The following is a 19,710-nucleotide window of genomic DNA, read 5'->3' as shown; positions in this document are numbered from 1 at the left end:
TAATCATATAATAAAAACAATTTATTCAAACACCATTACCAAGTGTAGTTACACAACCTTCACAAGGTTCAGAATACACAAGGTTCAAAATACACAAGAACTAATTACCAAATCTAAATACTTCAATGACTAATACCAATCACCAAGTCATAATACTTCAAAAAACAATTCCAAGAACCAAGTATAAATGTTCACAAAGTTCTAACCATCAAAACTATACCTACTCTATATAAATTGATACACTATTTGCCCATTCAGAACGCACCAGATCAATAGCCGTTTTGGCGTAATCAACTTGTTGGAACTACATGTCAAAAGTTAATAAATATATAAGTACTCCACATAACCACAATATGATGAATTTTATAAAATTAATTGAAATAATAAAAAAGTAATGATAAAAGTCTTACCTAGCAAGCTGCTGCATTCTCAATAATAATGAATTTCAAGCATAGACAACAGAGTCGAGGCTTTCTACAACAAGTTTCAGATGCATTCTAAATATTCTAAATAACATTGACAAGAAAATCTAACCTCCCCAGCACAATGCTGGATACTTAATGCTCCTCCCCGTTATCCTTTTAAGCACTGATTTGTTTTCAAGTGCTCCTTAAGTTTATATGGCAAAGGTTAAATCAGTAGCTTTAGAGAAATTTGACTCTTCATCCAGCAAAGGTATAAGCCCAATTGGTTTCTGCAAGGAGCAGCACAAGTAAACCATAAATCAACAGAGTAGGTCCACATCGGACATATCAGAAATGTCATAAACATAATGCCTTAGCTAAATGGATAGCTATCTCCTTTTTCCATTGAAGAGAGGCATTCAAGCATGTAACTGCCTACTAAATAAATTTTGTGCATTGCAGTAATGAAAGAACAGCTAAGTTTACTAGAAAACTAGCATTCTACAGATTTTCTTATTTATCATATGCTGCAAACTCAAGGGTAATGGACATACTTGAGGAATCTTATTATTAACACATGTTGGAATATCAAGAGACACTTCAGCTACCTCTCAAGCCTATAAATACATGGGTTATTCCTTATCATGTTATTATAAATAATCTATAATAAAGTTATTGCACTATCTTATGTCTTGTTCTACTCTTGTCTTTTACTTAACACATAGCTTCTGCCTTATCAGCTGGTAGTGGCTTTGCCACCTACTGAACTTTCCAACTCATTATTTCTTAATGCGAATATATTCATTAAACATTCAACAAAAATTGTAACTGCAATCATAATAATGATGCATTTCATAAGGAACTCTATTCAGCAGAGCCCAAGCTTGAACATATCAGTATACAAAATAAAAAAATATCAACAGGGAAGAAAGAGAGGTTGAAGAAGCTAAGATAAACCAAAGCAAGTGTACAAGTGTATAAGGATTGTAATACTCCATATCATCTATCCAAAAAGTGACTCTGGAATGTATATGAATAGAATAAATAACCAAATGGGAGAAAATACCTGCTCAATAAGATCTAAACATGCTTGGTTATCTTGAAATTCAACTTTTCTCCGGTCAATTCTATCCAACTCATATTCCTGTAATCAAACCAACAAGTAATGATACCATTATAATGTGCTCATTTTAAAAAAGATCCAGTAAACTTATGGTAAAAAAACTCTAGTTTGTGAATGAAGAAAACTATACTAATATCATATCAAAAAATAATAATAAACCCAGACTTAAAATTGGAATAAATTCCTAGGTCATACTTCTAGGTGAATCCAACAATCACACTACAACTTAGCGTGTAAAAGCTAATGTTTATTGCATATGTCCAGCTTCACCTACCAGCTTTTGTTCTGTTTACAGACATTAATAGAGGCGTCAAAAGATGAAAAAGAACTAGCAATGCAAAACCATAAATGTCTAGAATATTTATGGATCTACCAATATGTTGCTTTCCCATTGCAAGCGATGTATTTATCTTATCTACAACCTAGTCAAACAAGCTTGCATATACAAATTTCGCCAATGCATATCTTGTATCAATTGCCTAAATGAAGTTAACACACATTATGTTATGGTGAATAAGATCATAATAAATTAGTTCCACTCATATCATCGTAGATATAGATGCACTTCTCAACATTCATGTTATTTGATGGTGCAACTGTCTAAGAAATGTAATTTAGTAAAATTAATCAGACAACAACTTAACATACCTGCTTGTAACCAGCTACCTCGCACAGCCTCAACATAACCACAATGTGTTGTAGAAACCTGCTTTATTCTCAATAAATTCAAATGATCCATATAGATTAACCATTCTATATCGAGATGAGTTCAATCCTTGCCTCTAAATGCCAGGACCTAAGAAGCATGAACCCTAAAACTAAAGCAGATAGAATAGCTTGAATGCATTTCCCTATATGCAAAAACAGATGGAATTTGAACTTACCAACTTACCACAATATACGAAACACACAGTAGGTTCCATTCCAGTATACACTCACCTAGCACTAGCCTAGCTCCTCTCTCATAAACTAACCTATAATCCACAACTAACCTAGGGTTTAAAAACATCCATAGCTTTCAAATATGGAAATTCAACGATACAATTAAGAAATTAGGGATTTGGGTAAAAAAAATTGAGGACAAACCTGTAGGAGCTTAAAGGCGGGAGAGGAGGCCGGGAAGAGGCATGCCGGCGGTAGAGGAGGCCGGGAAGAGGCGACAGCAGCAGAGGAGGGAAGAGGTGACACCGGAGGAGATTGGAGCGACAGCGGTGGCTGGCCGGGGAGGGAGAAACGGTGTCGGCTGGCCGGGAGGGAAGATGCGATGTTGGTTGGTTCGTCGGCGTGTGAGGCAGAGGTTTACGCAGAGGCCAGGGAGGGAGAAATCTTGAAGTTTTTTATTTTTCACTAAGTGTGAGCTGTGTACTGGGAGGGAACAAAAATTTTTGTTTGAGAGGGAAATAAAAAAAAATTCGCTAAGTGTACTGTGAGGTTTTTTTTTTTTTTTTTTTTTTTTGGAGGAAATATATATATACTATATAGTATATACTATGTACTAATATAATTAGGAAAATAATGAAATTTTATTTTAATTTTATAATAAGTTTTCATTTTTTTTCAAATTAAATAAGTATATTCATAGTTTTATAGAGACTGGGTCCGCCTAAACGGGATATATAAGTATAGAACAGGGTAAGGAAATATTAACTTTATTATCCGGGGCGCTAAACCCAAAATAGTACCAGGTATATAGGTACAGAACGCGAGGTAAGAAAATAGTAACTTTATTACCCGGAGTGTACCGTGTATATTGGTACAGAACGGGAAGTAAGAAAATAATAGCTTTATTACCCAGGGTGCTAGGTCCAAAATAGTTCATAATTTCTATACTATAGATTTTGAATTTCTATAAGTATATATTCATAATTTCTATACTATAGATTAATAATTTCTATACTGTAGATTCATAAAATCTTTACTGTAGATTCATAATTTCTAAAGCGTAGATTCATAATTTAAATACAGTAGATTCATAATTTCTATACAGTAGATTCATAATTTCTACACGTACTGCAGATTCATAATATCTGAACTGCACATTCATAAATCCATGCCTGCACATTCATAATTTATGAGTTTTGAAGAAGCTTGCGCGAAAAGGAAGTGAAACCGCGAAATGTGAAAATGAAGAAGAAAAGTCGCGCTGTTAATTTAAAAAAAAAAAAAAAAAAAAAAAAAAAAAAAAAAAAAAAAAAAGAGATAACGATGCCGTTACCATTTGGGACCGTGTTCACCATGGATGGTGATCATGGTTCCATGGCATAACGATTGGAGTAACAATATTTCTCGTATCAATAGCGAGAGCATATTTTTAAAATAATAAATATAAAATTAAAATTTCATCACTAAATCAAAATTTAGTGTTAGGGGTAGGCTCAGAAGGATCAATTGGTTTTATAATCACAATAGGTAGTTTTGGAACATCACAACCAGTACTCAAACACTGAATTCGACAACATCAAACCTAATAATAAAGTAGAAGCTTACGACGGGGAAGAGGACGAGGTTGGTGCGACGGCGGCAGATGAGGGATGGGGCGGTGGCGGAGGTTCGAGCGACGGCGAACGACTTCGATCGAGAGGTTGGACTTTGGCGAACGACTTCGACGGAGGGACTGCACTGTCGCACTGTTTTCTTCTTTCTCGAAGAAATTTTGTTTTTATTTTGTCTTCCTTTAAGTGTTAACGAAAATAATTGAGAGGGAATTTATTTTTTGAGGGGGGAGGAGATTATTTTTTACACAGTGTGCGAGGGATTTTTTTTTTTTTTTTTTTTTTTTTGGGAGAGGGAAGGAGATTTTTGCAAAGTGTGATAGTCTTGAAAGTCAATTTTTAAAGAAGAGTGAATTTCATTTTTTATCTTTGATTTATAGGTAACAGTCTATTTGTAATTTTTTTTTTATCAAAATATTCAATTTTGGTTCTAGTATTATTTCGACATGATCAATTTTGGTCCTCTATCAATAAAATCGTTGAAATTAAATTGAATGACATTTTGATATTTTTAATACAAAGTGCGTTGACCAGTTATATTTTTTATGAAAAAAATTCATAATTGAAGAGCGAAATGTCCTGTATTTAACGAAATTTCAACAATTTTGTTTTTTATAAAGGACCAAAATTAATAAACAAGAGTTGGTGTGGCTTGGTGGGTTTAGCTTTGTTTGTTATGTTAGAGGTTTTGGGTTCTATCTTAGAGGCATCCTTAACCTACTTTATAAAATTGTTGTTTTGGTTTACACAGAAGCAACCCAGTTATATACCAGATGTTGCACTTTTGCACATTAGAGTTTGTGTTGCGTAGTTGGTTAAACCTTAATTATTATGTTTAAGGTTAAAGGTTCAACTCTTGTTATTAACATCATTGTTTTTATTTTATAAAACTGTTGTCTTTTATAAAATAATGATGCGCAGAGACAACGGTTTTTTATAACTGTTATTTTTGTAGTGTTGTGTATTCAAATACGCTTAAAGACAACACACCAAAGACAACGGTTAAATAAAACCGTTGTCTTAAACAAATAAAGAACATGCAACGACAACGGTTATATAAAACCGGTGTCGTTGTAGTGTTGTGTATTCAAGTGTTATTAAAGACAACACATAAATGACAACGGTTAAATAAAACCGTTATCTTTTATAAAATAATAATGCGCAAAGACAACGGTTTTAAACAACCGTTGTCTTTGTAGTACGTGTTGTGTATTCTAATGCGCTTAAAGACAACACACCAACGACAACGGTTAAATAAAACCGTTGTCTTTTTTTAAAAAAAGAGTGCACAAAGACAACGGTTTTAAACAACCGTTGTCTTTCTAGTGTTGTGTATTCTAGTGCGCTTAAAGACAACACACCAACGACAACGGTTAACTGTTGTTTTTTTAAAAAAAAAATGCACATAGACAACGGTTTTAAAAAACCGTTGTCGTTGTGGTGTTGTCTTTTCACAAAGACAACACACTTATAACAACGGTTAAGTAAAACCCGTTGTCTTTGACAAAAGTGTTGCATCAAAGACAACGGTTTTGGACCAAACTGTTGTCTTTTATACAAAAGACAACACTTTTCTTAAAAACTGTTGTCTTTCTAGTGTTGTCTATGTGCATTTTTCTTGTAGTGTGAGTTTTGGGAATTTTATTTCAATTTACTTCGTAAATAATATTTTTGCTTGGGGACAAGCAAACGTTTTAGTGTGGGGGAGTTTGATAGGCACATTTTACACTCATATTTTAGCTACATATTTATAATAATTTTGCATTAGTTATTTAATATTATCTTATAATTAGTTCTTTTTATATATAATATTTAATATATATAATATATAATATATAATTTATATAATTTATAATACCTATTACGTACTACTAGTATATATATGCATTATATATATATATCTATATATTATATATTATTTAAATAAATTAAGTGGCCCACTTCTTAGTAAAAAAAAAAAAAAAATATAAGGATTATAATTATGTTGTCCTTTTTTGTCTTCAATTCGTGTGGATCATGCAGGAAAGTAGAGGAATTGCGATTCCATCGCCGAGAGTCATGCAAAAGACATTTTCATGCAGCGATAAAAAATAAGAATTGGATGGTTGAGGTTCATTGAGCCTATTTTTAGAATGCTATAAATAGTAGGAGTTTCCTATTGTAAAATGTTCATTCTTCCCTCCTCTATAGTATTCGTTGAAGTTGTTATCAATGTCCATTTGTGGCTAATTTCTAGTTGGTTTAGTGAATTGAAGCCCCGAAGTTCATAACGCTGTAAGGTTATTTATTTAACTTTATTATATATATGTTTTTATGCATTTTGAGTATTAAATATTCTTCTAAATTAATTGAATAGTTGTATCATTTAATTGCTAGGGAGGCCTACTAGTTATTTATTTGATATAATTATTTGCTATATTAGATAATGTTGTGCTACAAATTATTCTAATATTCAGTAGCAACTGAGGTTAATTATTGACGGCTTAGTGATAATTGGTCTCGGGTAGAATATTTTCCTAAATTAAATGCAACCGCTTGTGCTTGTGTTATTTAGTTTGTCGGTTTTGCTAGTTCCTATTGCTGCTATTAAATTAAATCTATAGCGCTTGTCTTAGATTATTTAGTAGTTAGGGGTAATTAAACCGCTTGTGCTTTATTTACCTACAACTAAGGGAAAACAGAAATGAAATAATTTCACGACAAATATTCAATTGCATATTAATTACTTTATTAATCAATGATCAGTGTTGAATTCCGGTGGTGGATCTTTACTAACCAAGGTTTCTTATTATAAGTGTTTTCGATATATCATTTTCATTGCTTTATTCGTTCAATTAAATTTCTTGTTTATTTAAATTCTCTTTTATTTTATCTTTATTCTCGATATATTCCAAACCCCCCTACCTTTAATTTGAGCACAAAAGTTAAACTAGTTACTCCTCGTGGGATCGATCCTTACTCCCGCTACTACGTTTGTAAGGTTTTAATTTGGGAGCCTACGACAGCTCACCAATAATGAAGTAACCAAAGTAAATGTAGAGCAACAAATACTACTAAATGATGTTATTGGTTAACTGAAATTATATATATATATGGTCGCATTCACATGCAAACATCATTAAAATACAAACCTGTGGACAAATATGAGCCATTAGATTAGATTAGATTAATGGTTGGGATGGAACATGGAAAAAGAGGCTCCAGGATAAGATTGCATATGAAAAGGGCAATTCAGACAAAACAAATAGAATCCTACTTAACATACAAATAAAACAGTTCTAATATATAAGAAGACTAATTCGACTACAATTAACTATCCTACAACTAATACAATCCGACGCCAACCACCACCCCAACGCCCAAATCACCGTGCTGAGAGAGACATCGTCGGCGAACATCAACTGCAAGCAGCGACCATGGAGAACACACACACAACATTCCTAGGTAAGCATCGAAATACAATTATGGGTGCCGTAGAACACACCGTGCTTAGTGATTGAAAAGTATGTGCATAACTGAATTTATGGATCCAACGTTATTACTGTGTGAATTTTGTTACAAACTATTGGGGAAACCAAGTACAAGTAACAGTAATGGGAAACACTATACAAGCACAGGAGATAAAAACTGTGATCTGGTGAGGGGGTGAATAGATTACAGAACCAAGCACAAAGCCATATAGCCACATGCACACATAGTAGATCGCATTAGTTACACACAGAAACATAAGCTTGGGTAGATAAATAGGTGTAGAGACATTCATGAGGAAATTTAAACACCAACATATGGCTGTAGGAAAGACAGAGAAATAATTAAACATTCATTGGACAATTAGAAAATACACTACTTATATTCTTATACGCGAGCATACGAAAATGATGAGTCGGGCACACAACAGAACCAAAAAAAAAAAAAAAAAAAAAAAAAAAAAAAAAAAAGGAAAACACACACACAATTACGCATTGCATCACTTCATTCATTATTGGACGAAACTGAAATATTCATTTGTTATCTTGTATAGGTGCAGACCAATGTGCACACAACGTAATGGAATGTGAAATGGAAATACACAAAGATGGTTCAAAATTCTGGACGCCACCCACAGCAAAAGAGAAAACACTGTTCGAAGGACAGCGATTCGAAACAGTTGAAAACGTAATTGAGTTCTACGAGGAATATGCTAAGGAAACCGGATTTGATGTTAGGCAGGGAACAAAGTGTAGAAATCGATTTGGGCAAGTGTCAATAAAATATATGCTGTGCTCACGGGAGGGTTACAAGGCCGAACGGAAGGAACCCAATAATAGCTCAAAAGAAAAACAGAGACGGAGGAGTGTGTCCAACAGGATAGGCTGTAAGGCACGTATGGTATTGACAAAGTGTGACAAGGGCGGATATAAAGTACATGCAATCCAGCTGCGACATACCCACTGTCTATGCTCAGATGCGGCCAAACCTTTTTTAAAGATAAATACGCAACTTGACATCGACCACAAAACCTTCTTGACGCACTGTGCAAAGGCAAACATCGGTCCCACAAAGGCTTTCAAACTGTTCAAAGAGAAGGTGGGCAATTTCACAGATGTAGGAGCAACATGCATTGACTTCTGCAATTTCTGACGAGACCTATTGGCCTATATAGCTGAGGCCGACGCCCAAATGGTGATAGAAGACATGTTCAAAAGAAAAGAGGACAACCCGGACTTCTATTTCGATTTCGACATAGACGAAGAAGCTCAATTAACAAGGTTATTCTGGGCAGACGCAGAATGCCGGAGGAACTATGCATATTATGGAGATATCATGTCATTTGACGCCACTTACAGTACAAACAGGTATAACTCATATGAGGTTTAAAATATCCTGACCCGCCACTGTGCATGCGCTGTGTGAACGGTGTGCGCGCAAGGGTCTGGACAGGGATTAAAAAAATAAACGTGCGGGACGTAGAAATTCAGCGTGCGCAGCAGCGTACTATATACTAGTCGTCAGATTACAAGAAGTGTGCTTAATACTAATTACAAACGTGCTTATATTGCAGGTACAAGTGTTCGTCCCTTTCACAGGGGTGGATAACCACAAAAGATGCATAACATTTGGGGCAGGGTTGATTGTGAAAGAAGATGTAGAGTCATATGAGTGGCTAGTCATGAAGTTCAAGACTGCAATGGAATACACCCCAAGATGTGCTACAACTGACCAAGATCCAGCACTAAAAATAGTAGTACCACAAATTATGCCAACAACAAGGCACAGATTCTGTATGTGGCACATCATGACAAAAGTTGGGGAAAAGGTAGGGGTTACATTGTGGCACAACGCAGACTTCAAAAAGGAACTGAATAACACCGTATGGGATGGCACATTAACAGTAGATGAATTTGAGAGGAGATGGACAACACTAATGAAGGACTACAATCTTGAAGACCACTGGTGGTTTGCCCAACTCTACGAGGCACGTGCATCGTGGATACCTGCATACTTCAACGACATACTAATGGGTGGTCTGCTAAGGACCACATCACGGTCAGAATCAGAAAACAACTACTTTGGTAAATTTACAAACCACCACTGCAGCTTGGTAGAATTCATGGCACAATACAATAGTGCAATTGGAGAACAGAGGCACAAACAATCAAAACTCAACGCAGAAAATGAAGGTTCGTACCCTGAAACTAAAACCCCTTTGAGTATTGAGAAGCACGCTGCTAGAGTTTACACCGTAAACATATTCTATGAATTCCAACAAGAGGTATGGGATGCCAGTTTCATATGCCACATCACCGACAAAAATAACCTAGGTGACATATGGACTTATCAAGTTGAAGAAACAGGTGGAAAAAATTTTGAAGTAACAGAAATCCCAAGCACGGAGCAAATAGAGTGTGCATGCAAGAACTTCAACCGTGTCGGTACACTATGCAGGTATGTGCTACAACTGATGAAGACAAGAGGGTATGAAACAATCCCACAAAAGTATATTGTCCCACGGTGGACGCGAGACGCATGTGCACAACCATTATACGATGTCACATGGGCAAAAAGAACAAAAATTCTCAAGGCAACTGAAACAACAAAAGTTGCAAATCAACTATGGAATGAATTCTACAACTGCATGGGATTAGTGAATGGTTAGCCAGACAAGATAGACAAAATGTTGGCAACATTGCAACAACTCAAGAAAGACCTAGAAAACGAGAGGCAACAAACACAAGAGCACGCCAACAACAAATCTGTGTTTGAAAGACTAGTCGGATCAAGCAGACCGAGCGACATACAAATAAAACCACCAAAAGTTGCAAAGAACAAAGGGAGTGGGAAGAGACTCAAAAGCAACAGAGAGACAGCCACCATGAACAACTAAAAGAAAAAAGAAAGAACATGCAATATATGCGATCTCCTCGGGCACAACAGTCGCACCTGTCTGGATAAACTCGCATAAGACGAAGTTTGCAACAGTTCAATTCAACAACCCATGAAATATTGTCATTATGTTTACATTTACGAACCGAATTTACTTACTTATATGAAGCAAACATTTTTATTAGTACCACCACTGCAGTACAGCAAAACTGAAATACCTACATTTAGATGCGCGCACAAAGGTAAACACATACGCGCACAAAGGTCAATATATACGAGCACAAAGGTAAATACATACGTGCACAACGAGCCATAAGACAACACCCACCGAATGGACGCACGCGAATGTTAAAAAAGAAAAAAAAAAAAAAAAAAAAAAAACCCCATCGCCCACAAAACGAAGTAGAACGTGCACACAAACAAATTTATTGCAAACTAACGTCACACACAATGCAAGATTTGTATCCGCGCACAGAGCACAATATATATACGCACAAAGAACCACCAGCCAACAGACAACGCACGCGAGAGGTTTTCTAAAAAAAAAAAAAACACACCGAGCACACAAATAAGGACAACGCACACACAAAAAACCAACTACGCACACATGTATGTATGCCGCGCACCCATGCTAACTTTGAGCCGTGACCCATCGAGACGAACACACCACTGTACTACTGCGCACGCCATGGGGAACATTAAACTGATAAATATACGCACCACGACAGAAATGCAAAGACAGCGATAGAAAACCAAGAAATATGCGCAACCCAACAATAACTAAGCATACCAAAAAAAATAGGAATATAAAAACGCTGAAAGCATAATACAACTAAGCCATTCATGAATTAAAACTAACAACAAAAAGCGTGCACCCAGCTCAAGTTGCAACAAAAACCATCGTGAGCACAATATGCATTCAAAGTGTGCGCACCACATGCACCACCAAAAAACACAGCATAAGAAAAGAAAAAAACGCCACTAAGTGGAAGGGGGTGGAACTGATATCGACTGGTAAGCGCGAGCAAGGTTGTCTTCCCTCATCACATTACACTGCGACGTGACCAGCTCATTCATGTACCGCAAACGTAACTTGTGTAGCACCGTACAGTCACCCTTAACCAAGCCACACTCCCAATCACGAACCCGTTGGCCAACAAAAGTCTCCATGTGCCGCATTAAAAAAATACCACAATCGATCTTATTCTTCGAATCACGCCATCCCATTTGCAAACGCTTAGATTCAACACCAGCACAAACTGTTGCCCTCGAAGGAGAAATAACCTCAAAAAACTCAAATAGAATCGCCTTCTACAACTGGAAAACACACAGCAGAAATCAGAAAATATGGAAACTAGAGCCATGGATAACAGACCAAAAGGATACAAAATCTTTACAAAAAAAAAAAAGGGGAATTGGAAGCAATGGACAGAACACTAACCAACACATCAACACAACCACTGTACTTGTCAGCCTTCGCAGCGGGATTAGAGTCATTATCAATGATCTCATACCGACACCGGACAAAATCAAAGCACAATAGGAAATAGTGACCACGGCGTATAATCGGGAAAAAAATCTGCACACAAAAAAGAGTGAAATATAAATGGGATTGACTGTGCACCAAAACAGAGGCCAAAGATATTTACGGCACCATGCACCCAGAACAGACAACCATGCACACAAATCCAAAGTAAGACTGACCAAAAAATGACAAAGATACCATGTCAATCGCCGTAATATTTTCATACGGAGATGCCCGGAGGTCCATCATTAACCTCTCACGGAACCATACAACCCTTTAATCCCATCCACGGGAAGTATCAACCACAGTCGTGAGTTAACACAACCTACCACCAACGCACAAACAAACCAATTAAAAATTAAACAAAATAACTCAACAAAAAAGAAAGGGAAATAAAATTTGAGCAACTAAAACTAACCGTGGTGAACGTCAAAGCAAAAAGACGTGACGGGGCCGACCGAGGCTTAGACTGCTCCAAAAAATTCAGCACAGCAGCCCAGGCATCTATAATCGCAACATCAACCTGTGAACCTGGAGTCAGTGACAGAAAATTCTCCCACGTTGTAGACCTAACACCAGCTGAAAATATAGTACGCCCCCTAATACAAACAACACAACAAACTGTCACCAAACAAAACATACAAAAAAAAAATGGAAACACCACAAAGAAACCAAACCACTAGACTAACTTGTCAGCAGTCGAGCCCCCAAGCAACCAATTAACGATCAAAGCATCTTCCGGGGCATTGGGAACGGAAAATGTAACACGCTCACTGGCGCTGAACGGCTGATACTGAAGGCGAGTGGCAACCACCGGAATATCAAACGCGAGATACTTACTAGGACGAACAGCTTTAACCGGGGCCGCACACACAGCCCCCCCCCCCCTCTCCCCCGACAACGTAGGACCACGGGAAACAACACCACCACCACACTCCTGCAAAATAAAGAAACGAGGCATGCAAAACTTAGCAAACTGGTAGCACACACCTAGCACACTACACCAGAACTATCAAATACAGGCACGCACATGTATAGCAGTTCGCTAGCACACCCCCTAAAATATAGAAACAATATTTCTACAAAATATAAACAATTCAAACCTCCGTCAGCGTAGAAAACTCCGGAGTGTCTGGCGTACGAGCACCACCCGAACCAGAACCCACAGCTTGACCACCAAACGCATCATCATCATCATCACACTGCCAAGCACGACAACATATATATACTAGTACACAGTACCTACACCCAATATTAATCACTGCCAAAGAAAAAAGTAGTTAAAGAACCAACCTCAACAACAGCAGTAGTCTCTCGAGATTCCGGCATAGCGCGACCACCCACACCTTCCCCCCCACCAACATCACCTCTAGCACCACGCCCAGCCAAACCAGCCTCCTCCATCGCGGCCCCCAACCCAGCACACAACACCAACAAGCTTATCGAATCCCTAAGAAACGGGGAAGACTCAGGCCCCTGCCCCCCATCAGCACCCCGACCCCCAGCACCCGCAGCCGCACCATCCTGCGTTAACCCAAGGCTAAAGGAAGGCATATCATTCATGCTAAACCCCTCAGAAATTTCCCGGAAATCAGCATCCAAATCCTGCAACCGGCGCTGCATAGGAGCATACAAGCGTCGACAAACCTCCCCATTTGTCACCCTAGCACGTGCCATCTTGAAAAGCTGGGCCAAGCTATCAACCGAACTCGCCAAAGCAGCAACAGCCTCACTAACCACACATTCAAATGTCTAGCACGAACAAAAAAAGATACCCCATAAATTAGCGAAGTAACACACTGCAAAAAAAACATACAGTGTGCAAGTAAAACATACAGTGTGCACTAATACCTTAGGCCCATACTCGGGACAATCAGCATCAGCATGCAAGCACACACCAGCAGGCTCGATCTCTCCAAGACCAAAACCACCAGCACTCATCTCTGCGGCCTCCCTAGCAAACAGCAACTCAGATGTCCACCCACGCAAAGAAGGCACAAGCCGTGGAACAGACCGCTCAAACGCCAACACACGGTCCACATAAAATAGCTGAAACAACAAACAACACAATAAGGGAATAACACAACAAAACAGTAAAAAGCCAGAAAATAACAAATACTATCATACCGCAATAAACTCCACAAGGCCCACGAAGCATTTATGACGACCCGAAATCCAAGCATCCTGAGTCTCCACCAAAGAATCTAGCAGAAACTTGCACCAATTTAACTCATGGATCCGAGAAACATCATCGAAACAATGAAAATACATCTGATTTGCATAGTCATTGCTCATACAACACACCAGCGTAGATAGCACCAACATATAGAAATGCCTCTTAAACCAGTCACCGCCATCAACCTCCGTAATAACTTTGTCTGCAACCATGGACAAAGACACCATATACCTCACCTTCCCAAACAAACCCCTCCAATGTTTCAACAGGTTGCAAATCTGCAGCCTCTCACGCTTCACCATCTCAAACTCACCACGTGGAAACCCAAACACTAATTCAACATCACGCTCGTAGACAGGAAAGACTCTACCACCGCCCAAGTCAAACGTCCTAGACTGCCCATCAAAATTAGATAGAAGCCAATGCACAAGGCTAGGAGGACACTCTGACACCTTGAAATCCAACAAATGCCCAAATCCTCGACCCCTAATATCATCTTTCTGTCGCACAGACAACTCTTGAAGCGCATCAACAAGCACGCCAGACTGCCATCGAAACTTAACAGTAGGAAATTCAGCATCCTCTACTACAGACCCCTCACCACCATCCGAAGAATCTTCAGTCGCATTCCACAACGGGTCTTGCTCCAACCTAGCCAAGAAAGCCAACGGTGGGGAAATGAAGTCATCATCACTCAAACCCCCTCAACCACCCGTGGAGCAGCCCGCGCACCCTTAACCTTCTTACCTGCAGAAAAGAAAACCCGCAATATTCACTACACAGACGCACCACTTTAAGAGAACAGAGCACAGTTTAAGAGAACAAGCACACTTTAAGTACACACTTCCAACACTAACATAACACAATTTAAGATACGTGCGATGCGAATTAACCACAGTAGGCAGTGTATACTACTCAATATCGAAACCTGGAAATGAACTACAACTATTATTATTATTATATATGATAAACCCCCCCCCCCTCCCCTCCCCTCCCAAAACAACATGTTTCATACTTGAGATTGAAATACTACAACGGCATATTGTAATTTTTTTCAATTCGTTAAAAACACCCAATTTTAAGCCGAGAACCCAAAACACGAAATTCACAAAACAATTTCTTACAAATTCATGAATGTTTATAATTGTTTCTAATGCCAGCAAACAAAAAAAAAAAAAAAAAAAAAAAAAAAAAAAACAGAACCACCGCCAACCACCGAGGTGCCCGGCAACTCCACACTCCCACAACCAGGCGCCCCAGCCCGCAGACGAACAAACCAACCAAGCCCCCAAACTCTTGACCGGCGAACGCCAGAAAAAAATACAAAAAAAAAAAAAAAAAAAATGACCCACAAACACCACGCCGTGCACTGCCGAGGTGCCTACCACCGCACCGCATCGGACATCCACGAACCAAGACCGACCCAACTCACAAACGAGCAACCACCCAAAACCCTAGGTACAAAATCACACAACAAAATCGGCAAACCCGACACCACCCGATCACAACCCCACGCCTACCGGACACCAAGCAACCAAAACCCCCAAAACCTGAGCGCAAAAGAGGCCAGAAAGCGAAGAAAAAAAAAACAACAAACAAACCAAACTAACCTCGGCCGACACCAGGTGGTCCCCCCCTCTTCAACCTGCCGCGGTCCCCACCAACAACCATAGCGACGTGCGATCGAAGAACTACTAAGCACCAAATGGAAGCCGACGCGATTAGCAGAGTACAGTCTCACACACTCCCTACGCACGCCAAGCAAAGACCGAAAGAATAGAAAGAGTCCAACCGTTCGCGTGAGTTTGAACCTAACTCTGACTAGGACTCAATGCACCCAAAATACCACATCTACCCCTCTTAACATAAAAACTCAATAAACAATTGGATACTACACGCCCAAATCACAGCCGTCTAACCGCATCATCCAACGCCCCAAATTAGTCCTCATGTTTATATTTTAAGATGTGTTTTTACCTTAATAGAATTATATATATATATATATATATATATATATATATATATATATATATATATATATATATATATATATATTCTTCAATTAACTATATATTATTTATACTTAAACTTTTTAAATTTACACTTTTCTTATAGATTTATTATTATAGGTATTGATGTAATTGGTATTCTTAATTTTTATGTATAATTTTAAAGATTTAAAAATTTAACAATAAAAACTTCGGCAGTTTGGTTAAGTTGGGATTGGTTCGATTAATTTGCAAATTAATAAAAAGTTGGGATAAGGGTCAACTTGAGATTTCAACCCGTGACCTTTGGTCTGGCTCTAATACCAAATTAAAGCATGTGTTCCATCTCAACTAAAAGCATAAGCTGATAGTTGAATTGCACATTAATGGCTATATGCTCAACAAACTGGACCTTTGAACTATTGATGAAAGTGCAATTATCTCCCTCAACTACAAAAAAGCTTCAATTAGGCACTTAAATATTTTTAAAAAAATACAATTAGACCTTTTTACAGGTTAATTGATTAAAATTAGATGATGACTTAGCATACACATATATCCTAAATGGTGACATGTAAAATATTTAAATAATTAATTTTTTTTAAAATTATTGGCTGCCATGGCAGCTTGTCCATGGCCGCTTGGTAGCCAACGAAGATGCCATGGCAAAAAAAAAAAAATTTGTCGTCCATACTGCCAAGGCAGGCCACCAGAGAAGTTGATAATTTGAGCTGAAGAAGATATGAATGGTGGAAAGGATGGATAGCAAAAGGAGGAACACCGTCAGCGGAACTTTTGGGATAACAACCATCTTCAGATTCGTTGAGTGTCAAAGAAACTATCCGGCCACTACCAGGGTATCTTGAGGTAATCGAAAAAACTTGAGTTCGGTTAATTTGCAAATAAAAAGTTTGGTTTGGTCACTCAGGGTCCTACATGAATGTTGGTGTCATTGGCACCATAAAGCATTTGAATCTATACTATATATAAAAACAAAATCCTGAAATTTTAACTTCCTGCCCAATTCCTAAAAAATCTATCTTTCTAATAAAATATATTGATTTCTACTTTCCCATTCGTACAATAATTCTGCGTTAAAATATCCATTCTAATATTATAAAATAGTGTAATACAATCTATACTTCTATACTATATATAAAAACAAAATCCTGAAATTTTAACTTCCCGCCCAATTCCTAAAAAATCTCTCTTCCTAATAAAATATATTGATTTCTACTTTCTCATTCGTACAATAATTCTGCGTTAAAATTCTATTCTAATATTATGAAATAGTGTAATACAATCTATACTATGTATAAAAACAAAATCCTGAAATTTTAACTTTCCGCCCAATTCCTAAAAAATCTCTCTTCCTAATAAAATATATTGATTTCTACTTTCCCATTCGTACAATAATTATGCGTTAAAATTCTATTCTAATATTATAAAATAGTGTAATACAATCTATCTATACTATATAACAAAATCCTGAAATTTTAACTTCCCGCCCAATTCCTAAAAAATCACTCTTCCTAATAAAATATATTGATTTCTACTTTCCCATTCGTACAATAATTATGCGTTAAAATTCTATTCTAATATTATAAAATAGTGTAATACAATCTATACTATATATAAAAACAAAATCCTGAAATTTTAACTTCCTGCCTAATTCCTAAAAAATCTATCTTCCTAATAAAATATATTGATTTCTACTTTCCCATTCGTACAATAATTCTGCGTTAAAATTCTATTCTAATATTATAAAATAGTGTAATACAATCTATACTATATATAAAAACAAAATCCTTAAATTTTAACTTCCCCACCCAATTCCTAAAAAATCTCTCATCCTAATAAAATATATTGATTTCTACAATAATTCTGGGTTAAAATTTTATTGTAATATTATAAAATTGTGTAATACTATTCCTATTCTAATCTATATCTATTTTATATATAAGTGTTGCAAAAATCGTGTCGCTGGCCGCGACGAGAATCGGCCTCCTCAGCAGGCGCCTCGCCGGCTGAACCGGCCTTTAATTTTTTTTTTTTTTTTTTTAGTTGTAAAGTGTCAAAAGTTCGGTAAGGCATAACTTTTGACTCCGTTGTCCGTTTTGGACAAATGTTTTTTTGAAATCGCGTATTTTCGAGATCTATCCACCGCAAACTGCCGTAGGCGGTTTGGCCAACCAATTTCTAAAAAAAAAAACTTTATTAAAGAGTTTCTAAGAAAAAACTATGAGAACCTTATGTTTTATTAATGAATTTTTAAAATTTTTAATTAAACAATTGTCCCGTGCATTATTTAATAATCTTTCTTTATAATTGGTCAAATTATTTAATTATGGTAAATTTGGAAATAATTAAGGATTGTAATAGAAATCCTAGAAGAATATAGAATTGAACAATATTTAATTATTGTTATATTATTATTGTGACTCACGGAATACAAGAGTTAATGCCATTTTTTGTTCTAGACTTATTGGGGCATTGACACTTTTCATCCTCCATAATAAAAATTGTCACTTAGTAGCCACTGTTATTGATCGTTGGACAGTTTTGATCCTCCGTCAATGACGCCGTTTGTTGACCGTGAATTAGAAGGGTTTTTCTGTCTTTTTATGTTCTAATCGTTGTATTTCTCCATCCATTGGTCACTGCTACATCCATTTCTTCAAACTGAGGTTATCCGCTTCAGTCCTTTCTAACATTAAGAAACCATCTTCACCCAACTAACAATCACGGATTTTACATTTGACATCAATCTCAAGATAATGGAAACAAGTGAAGTTGGAATAGAAAGGGCGTTAGTACATGCCTGTGGAAATTTTGTCGAGCATACAACATAACTAGCAAAGTCAGGAATATCACCCAACCCCTCCCTTAACCTTTATGCATCAACTATAATAGGTATGCCCCTACTCTTTGCCTCCTGCACTACAATCAAAGCAGTCTCATGCAGCCTTCCATCTAAGTAGACAATATTTACTACAAGCGCTGAAGACAATTTTGATTTGGGTATGTAGACCCTCAGATATCATGGGTGGATATCCTGGAGTGAAAATGCACGTGCGAGTTTTTTTTTTTTTTGGTTGTCAACAATGACATATGTGAATGGTGAGTTTCCTCCTTTGGACACCACCATAAAAGATGTATCAACACCATCCCTTTCAAGCTCATCAAGTATTCTTTTGCCATGCGAGTCATCAGCAACCTTAGATATGATCCTTGGATTAAGACCAAGACGAATTTTATCATCCGGGTTTTATCAAAGCATTACCAGTGTTACCACCTCCTTGAACCTCAAAGCTGGTGCTCCGAATTTTATCATCCGGGTTGGGGAATGAAGCTACAGCAGCCAGGAAGTCAACACCGGCCATTCCAACACCTCAGACAATGCGGTTTTTAGGGAGTGGCAGATTCCACATTTTCAGCTTGAAACTTCAATGAATTTCAGGTAGAATAACAGAGTTTTTGAGGTTGTGCACCAAGTAGTTGTGGTTAGAGAGAGAGAGAGATGGGAAGGATATTTGTGGTCAATATGGAAGGGAGGACTTACAGGTGCAAATTCTACATCACGCCATCTACAACTACAACTGCTATTTATCATAGGAGGGTTCGTCGACCTGCTGCCCT

At 37.3% G+C, this 19,710-nt stretch overlaps 2 protein-coding genes across 3 annotated transcripts in view; one reads left to right on the top strand and one right to left on the bottom strand.

Moving 5' to 3' along the window:
- Positions 1-19,710, bottom strand: part of LOC109172849 (putative late blight resistance protein homolog R1B-14) — a 361,300-nt gene that overhangs the window by 172,543 nt on the left and 169,047 nt on the right. The window lies entirely within an intron of this gene.
- Positions 8,679-10,155, top strand: LOC109172829 (protein FAR1-RELATED SEQUENCE 5-like). Its single transcript, XM_019322055.1, has 2 exons — positions 8,679-8,870; positions 9,061-10,155. The coding sequence occupies exons 1-2, from the start codon at positions 8,679-8,681 to the stop codon at positions 10,153-10,155; spliced, it is 1,287 nt and encodes a 428-aa protein (XP_019177600.1).

The sequence above is a fragment of the Ipomoea nil genome, unplaced genomic scaffold (assembly GCF_001879475.1).
Source record: "Ipomoea nil cultivar Tokyo-kokei standard unplaced genomic scaffold, Asagao_1.1 scaffold0436, whole genome shotgun sequence".
Lineage (NCBI taxonomy): Eukaryota > Viridiplantae > Streptophyta > Magnoliopsida > Solanales > Convolvulaceae > Ipomoea > Ipomoea nil.
The sequence above is the reverse complement of the archived record's forward strand: the minus strand, read 5'-3'. Positions and strand labels throughout refer to the sequence as shown.

What these genes read in the sequence shown, in the direction of transcription:
- LOC109172829 (XM_019322055.1), top strand. Translation starts at nt 8,679, where the DNA reads ATGGTGATAGAAGACATGTTCAAAAGAAAAGAGGACAACCCGGACTTC. An exon ending in ACAGGTATAACTCATATGAG is followed by an intron (nt 8,871 to 9,060) that starts GTTTAAAATATC and finishes CTTATATTGCAG; the next exon opens with GTACAAGTGTTCGTCCCTTT.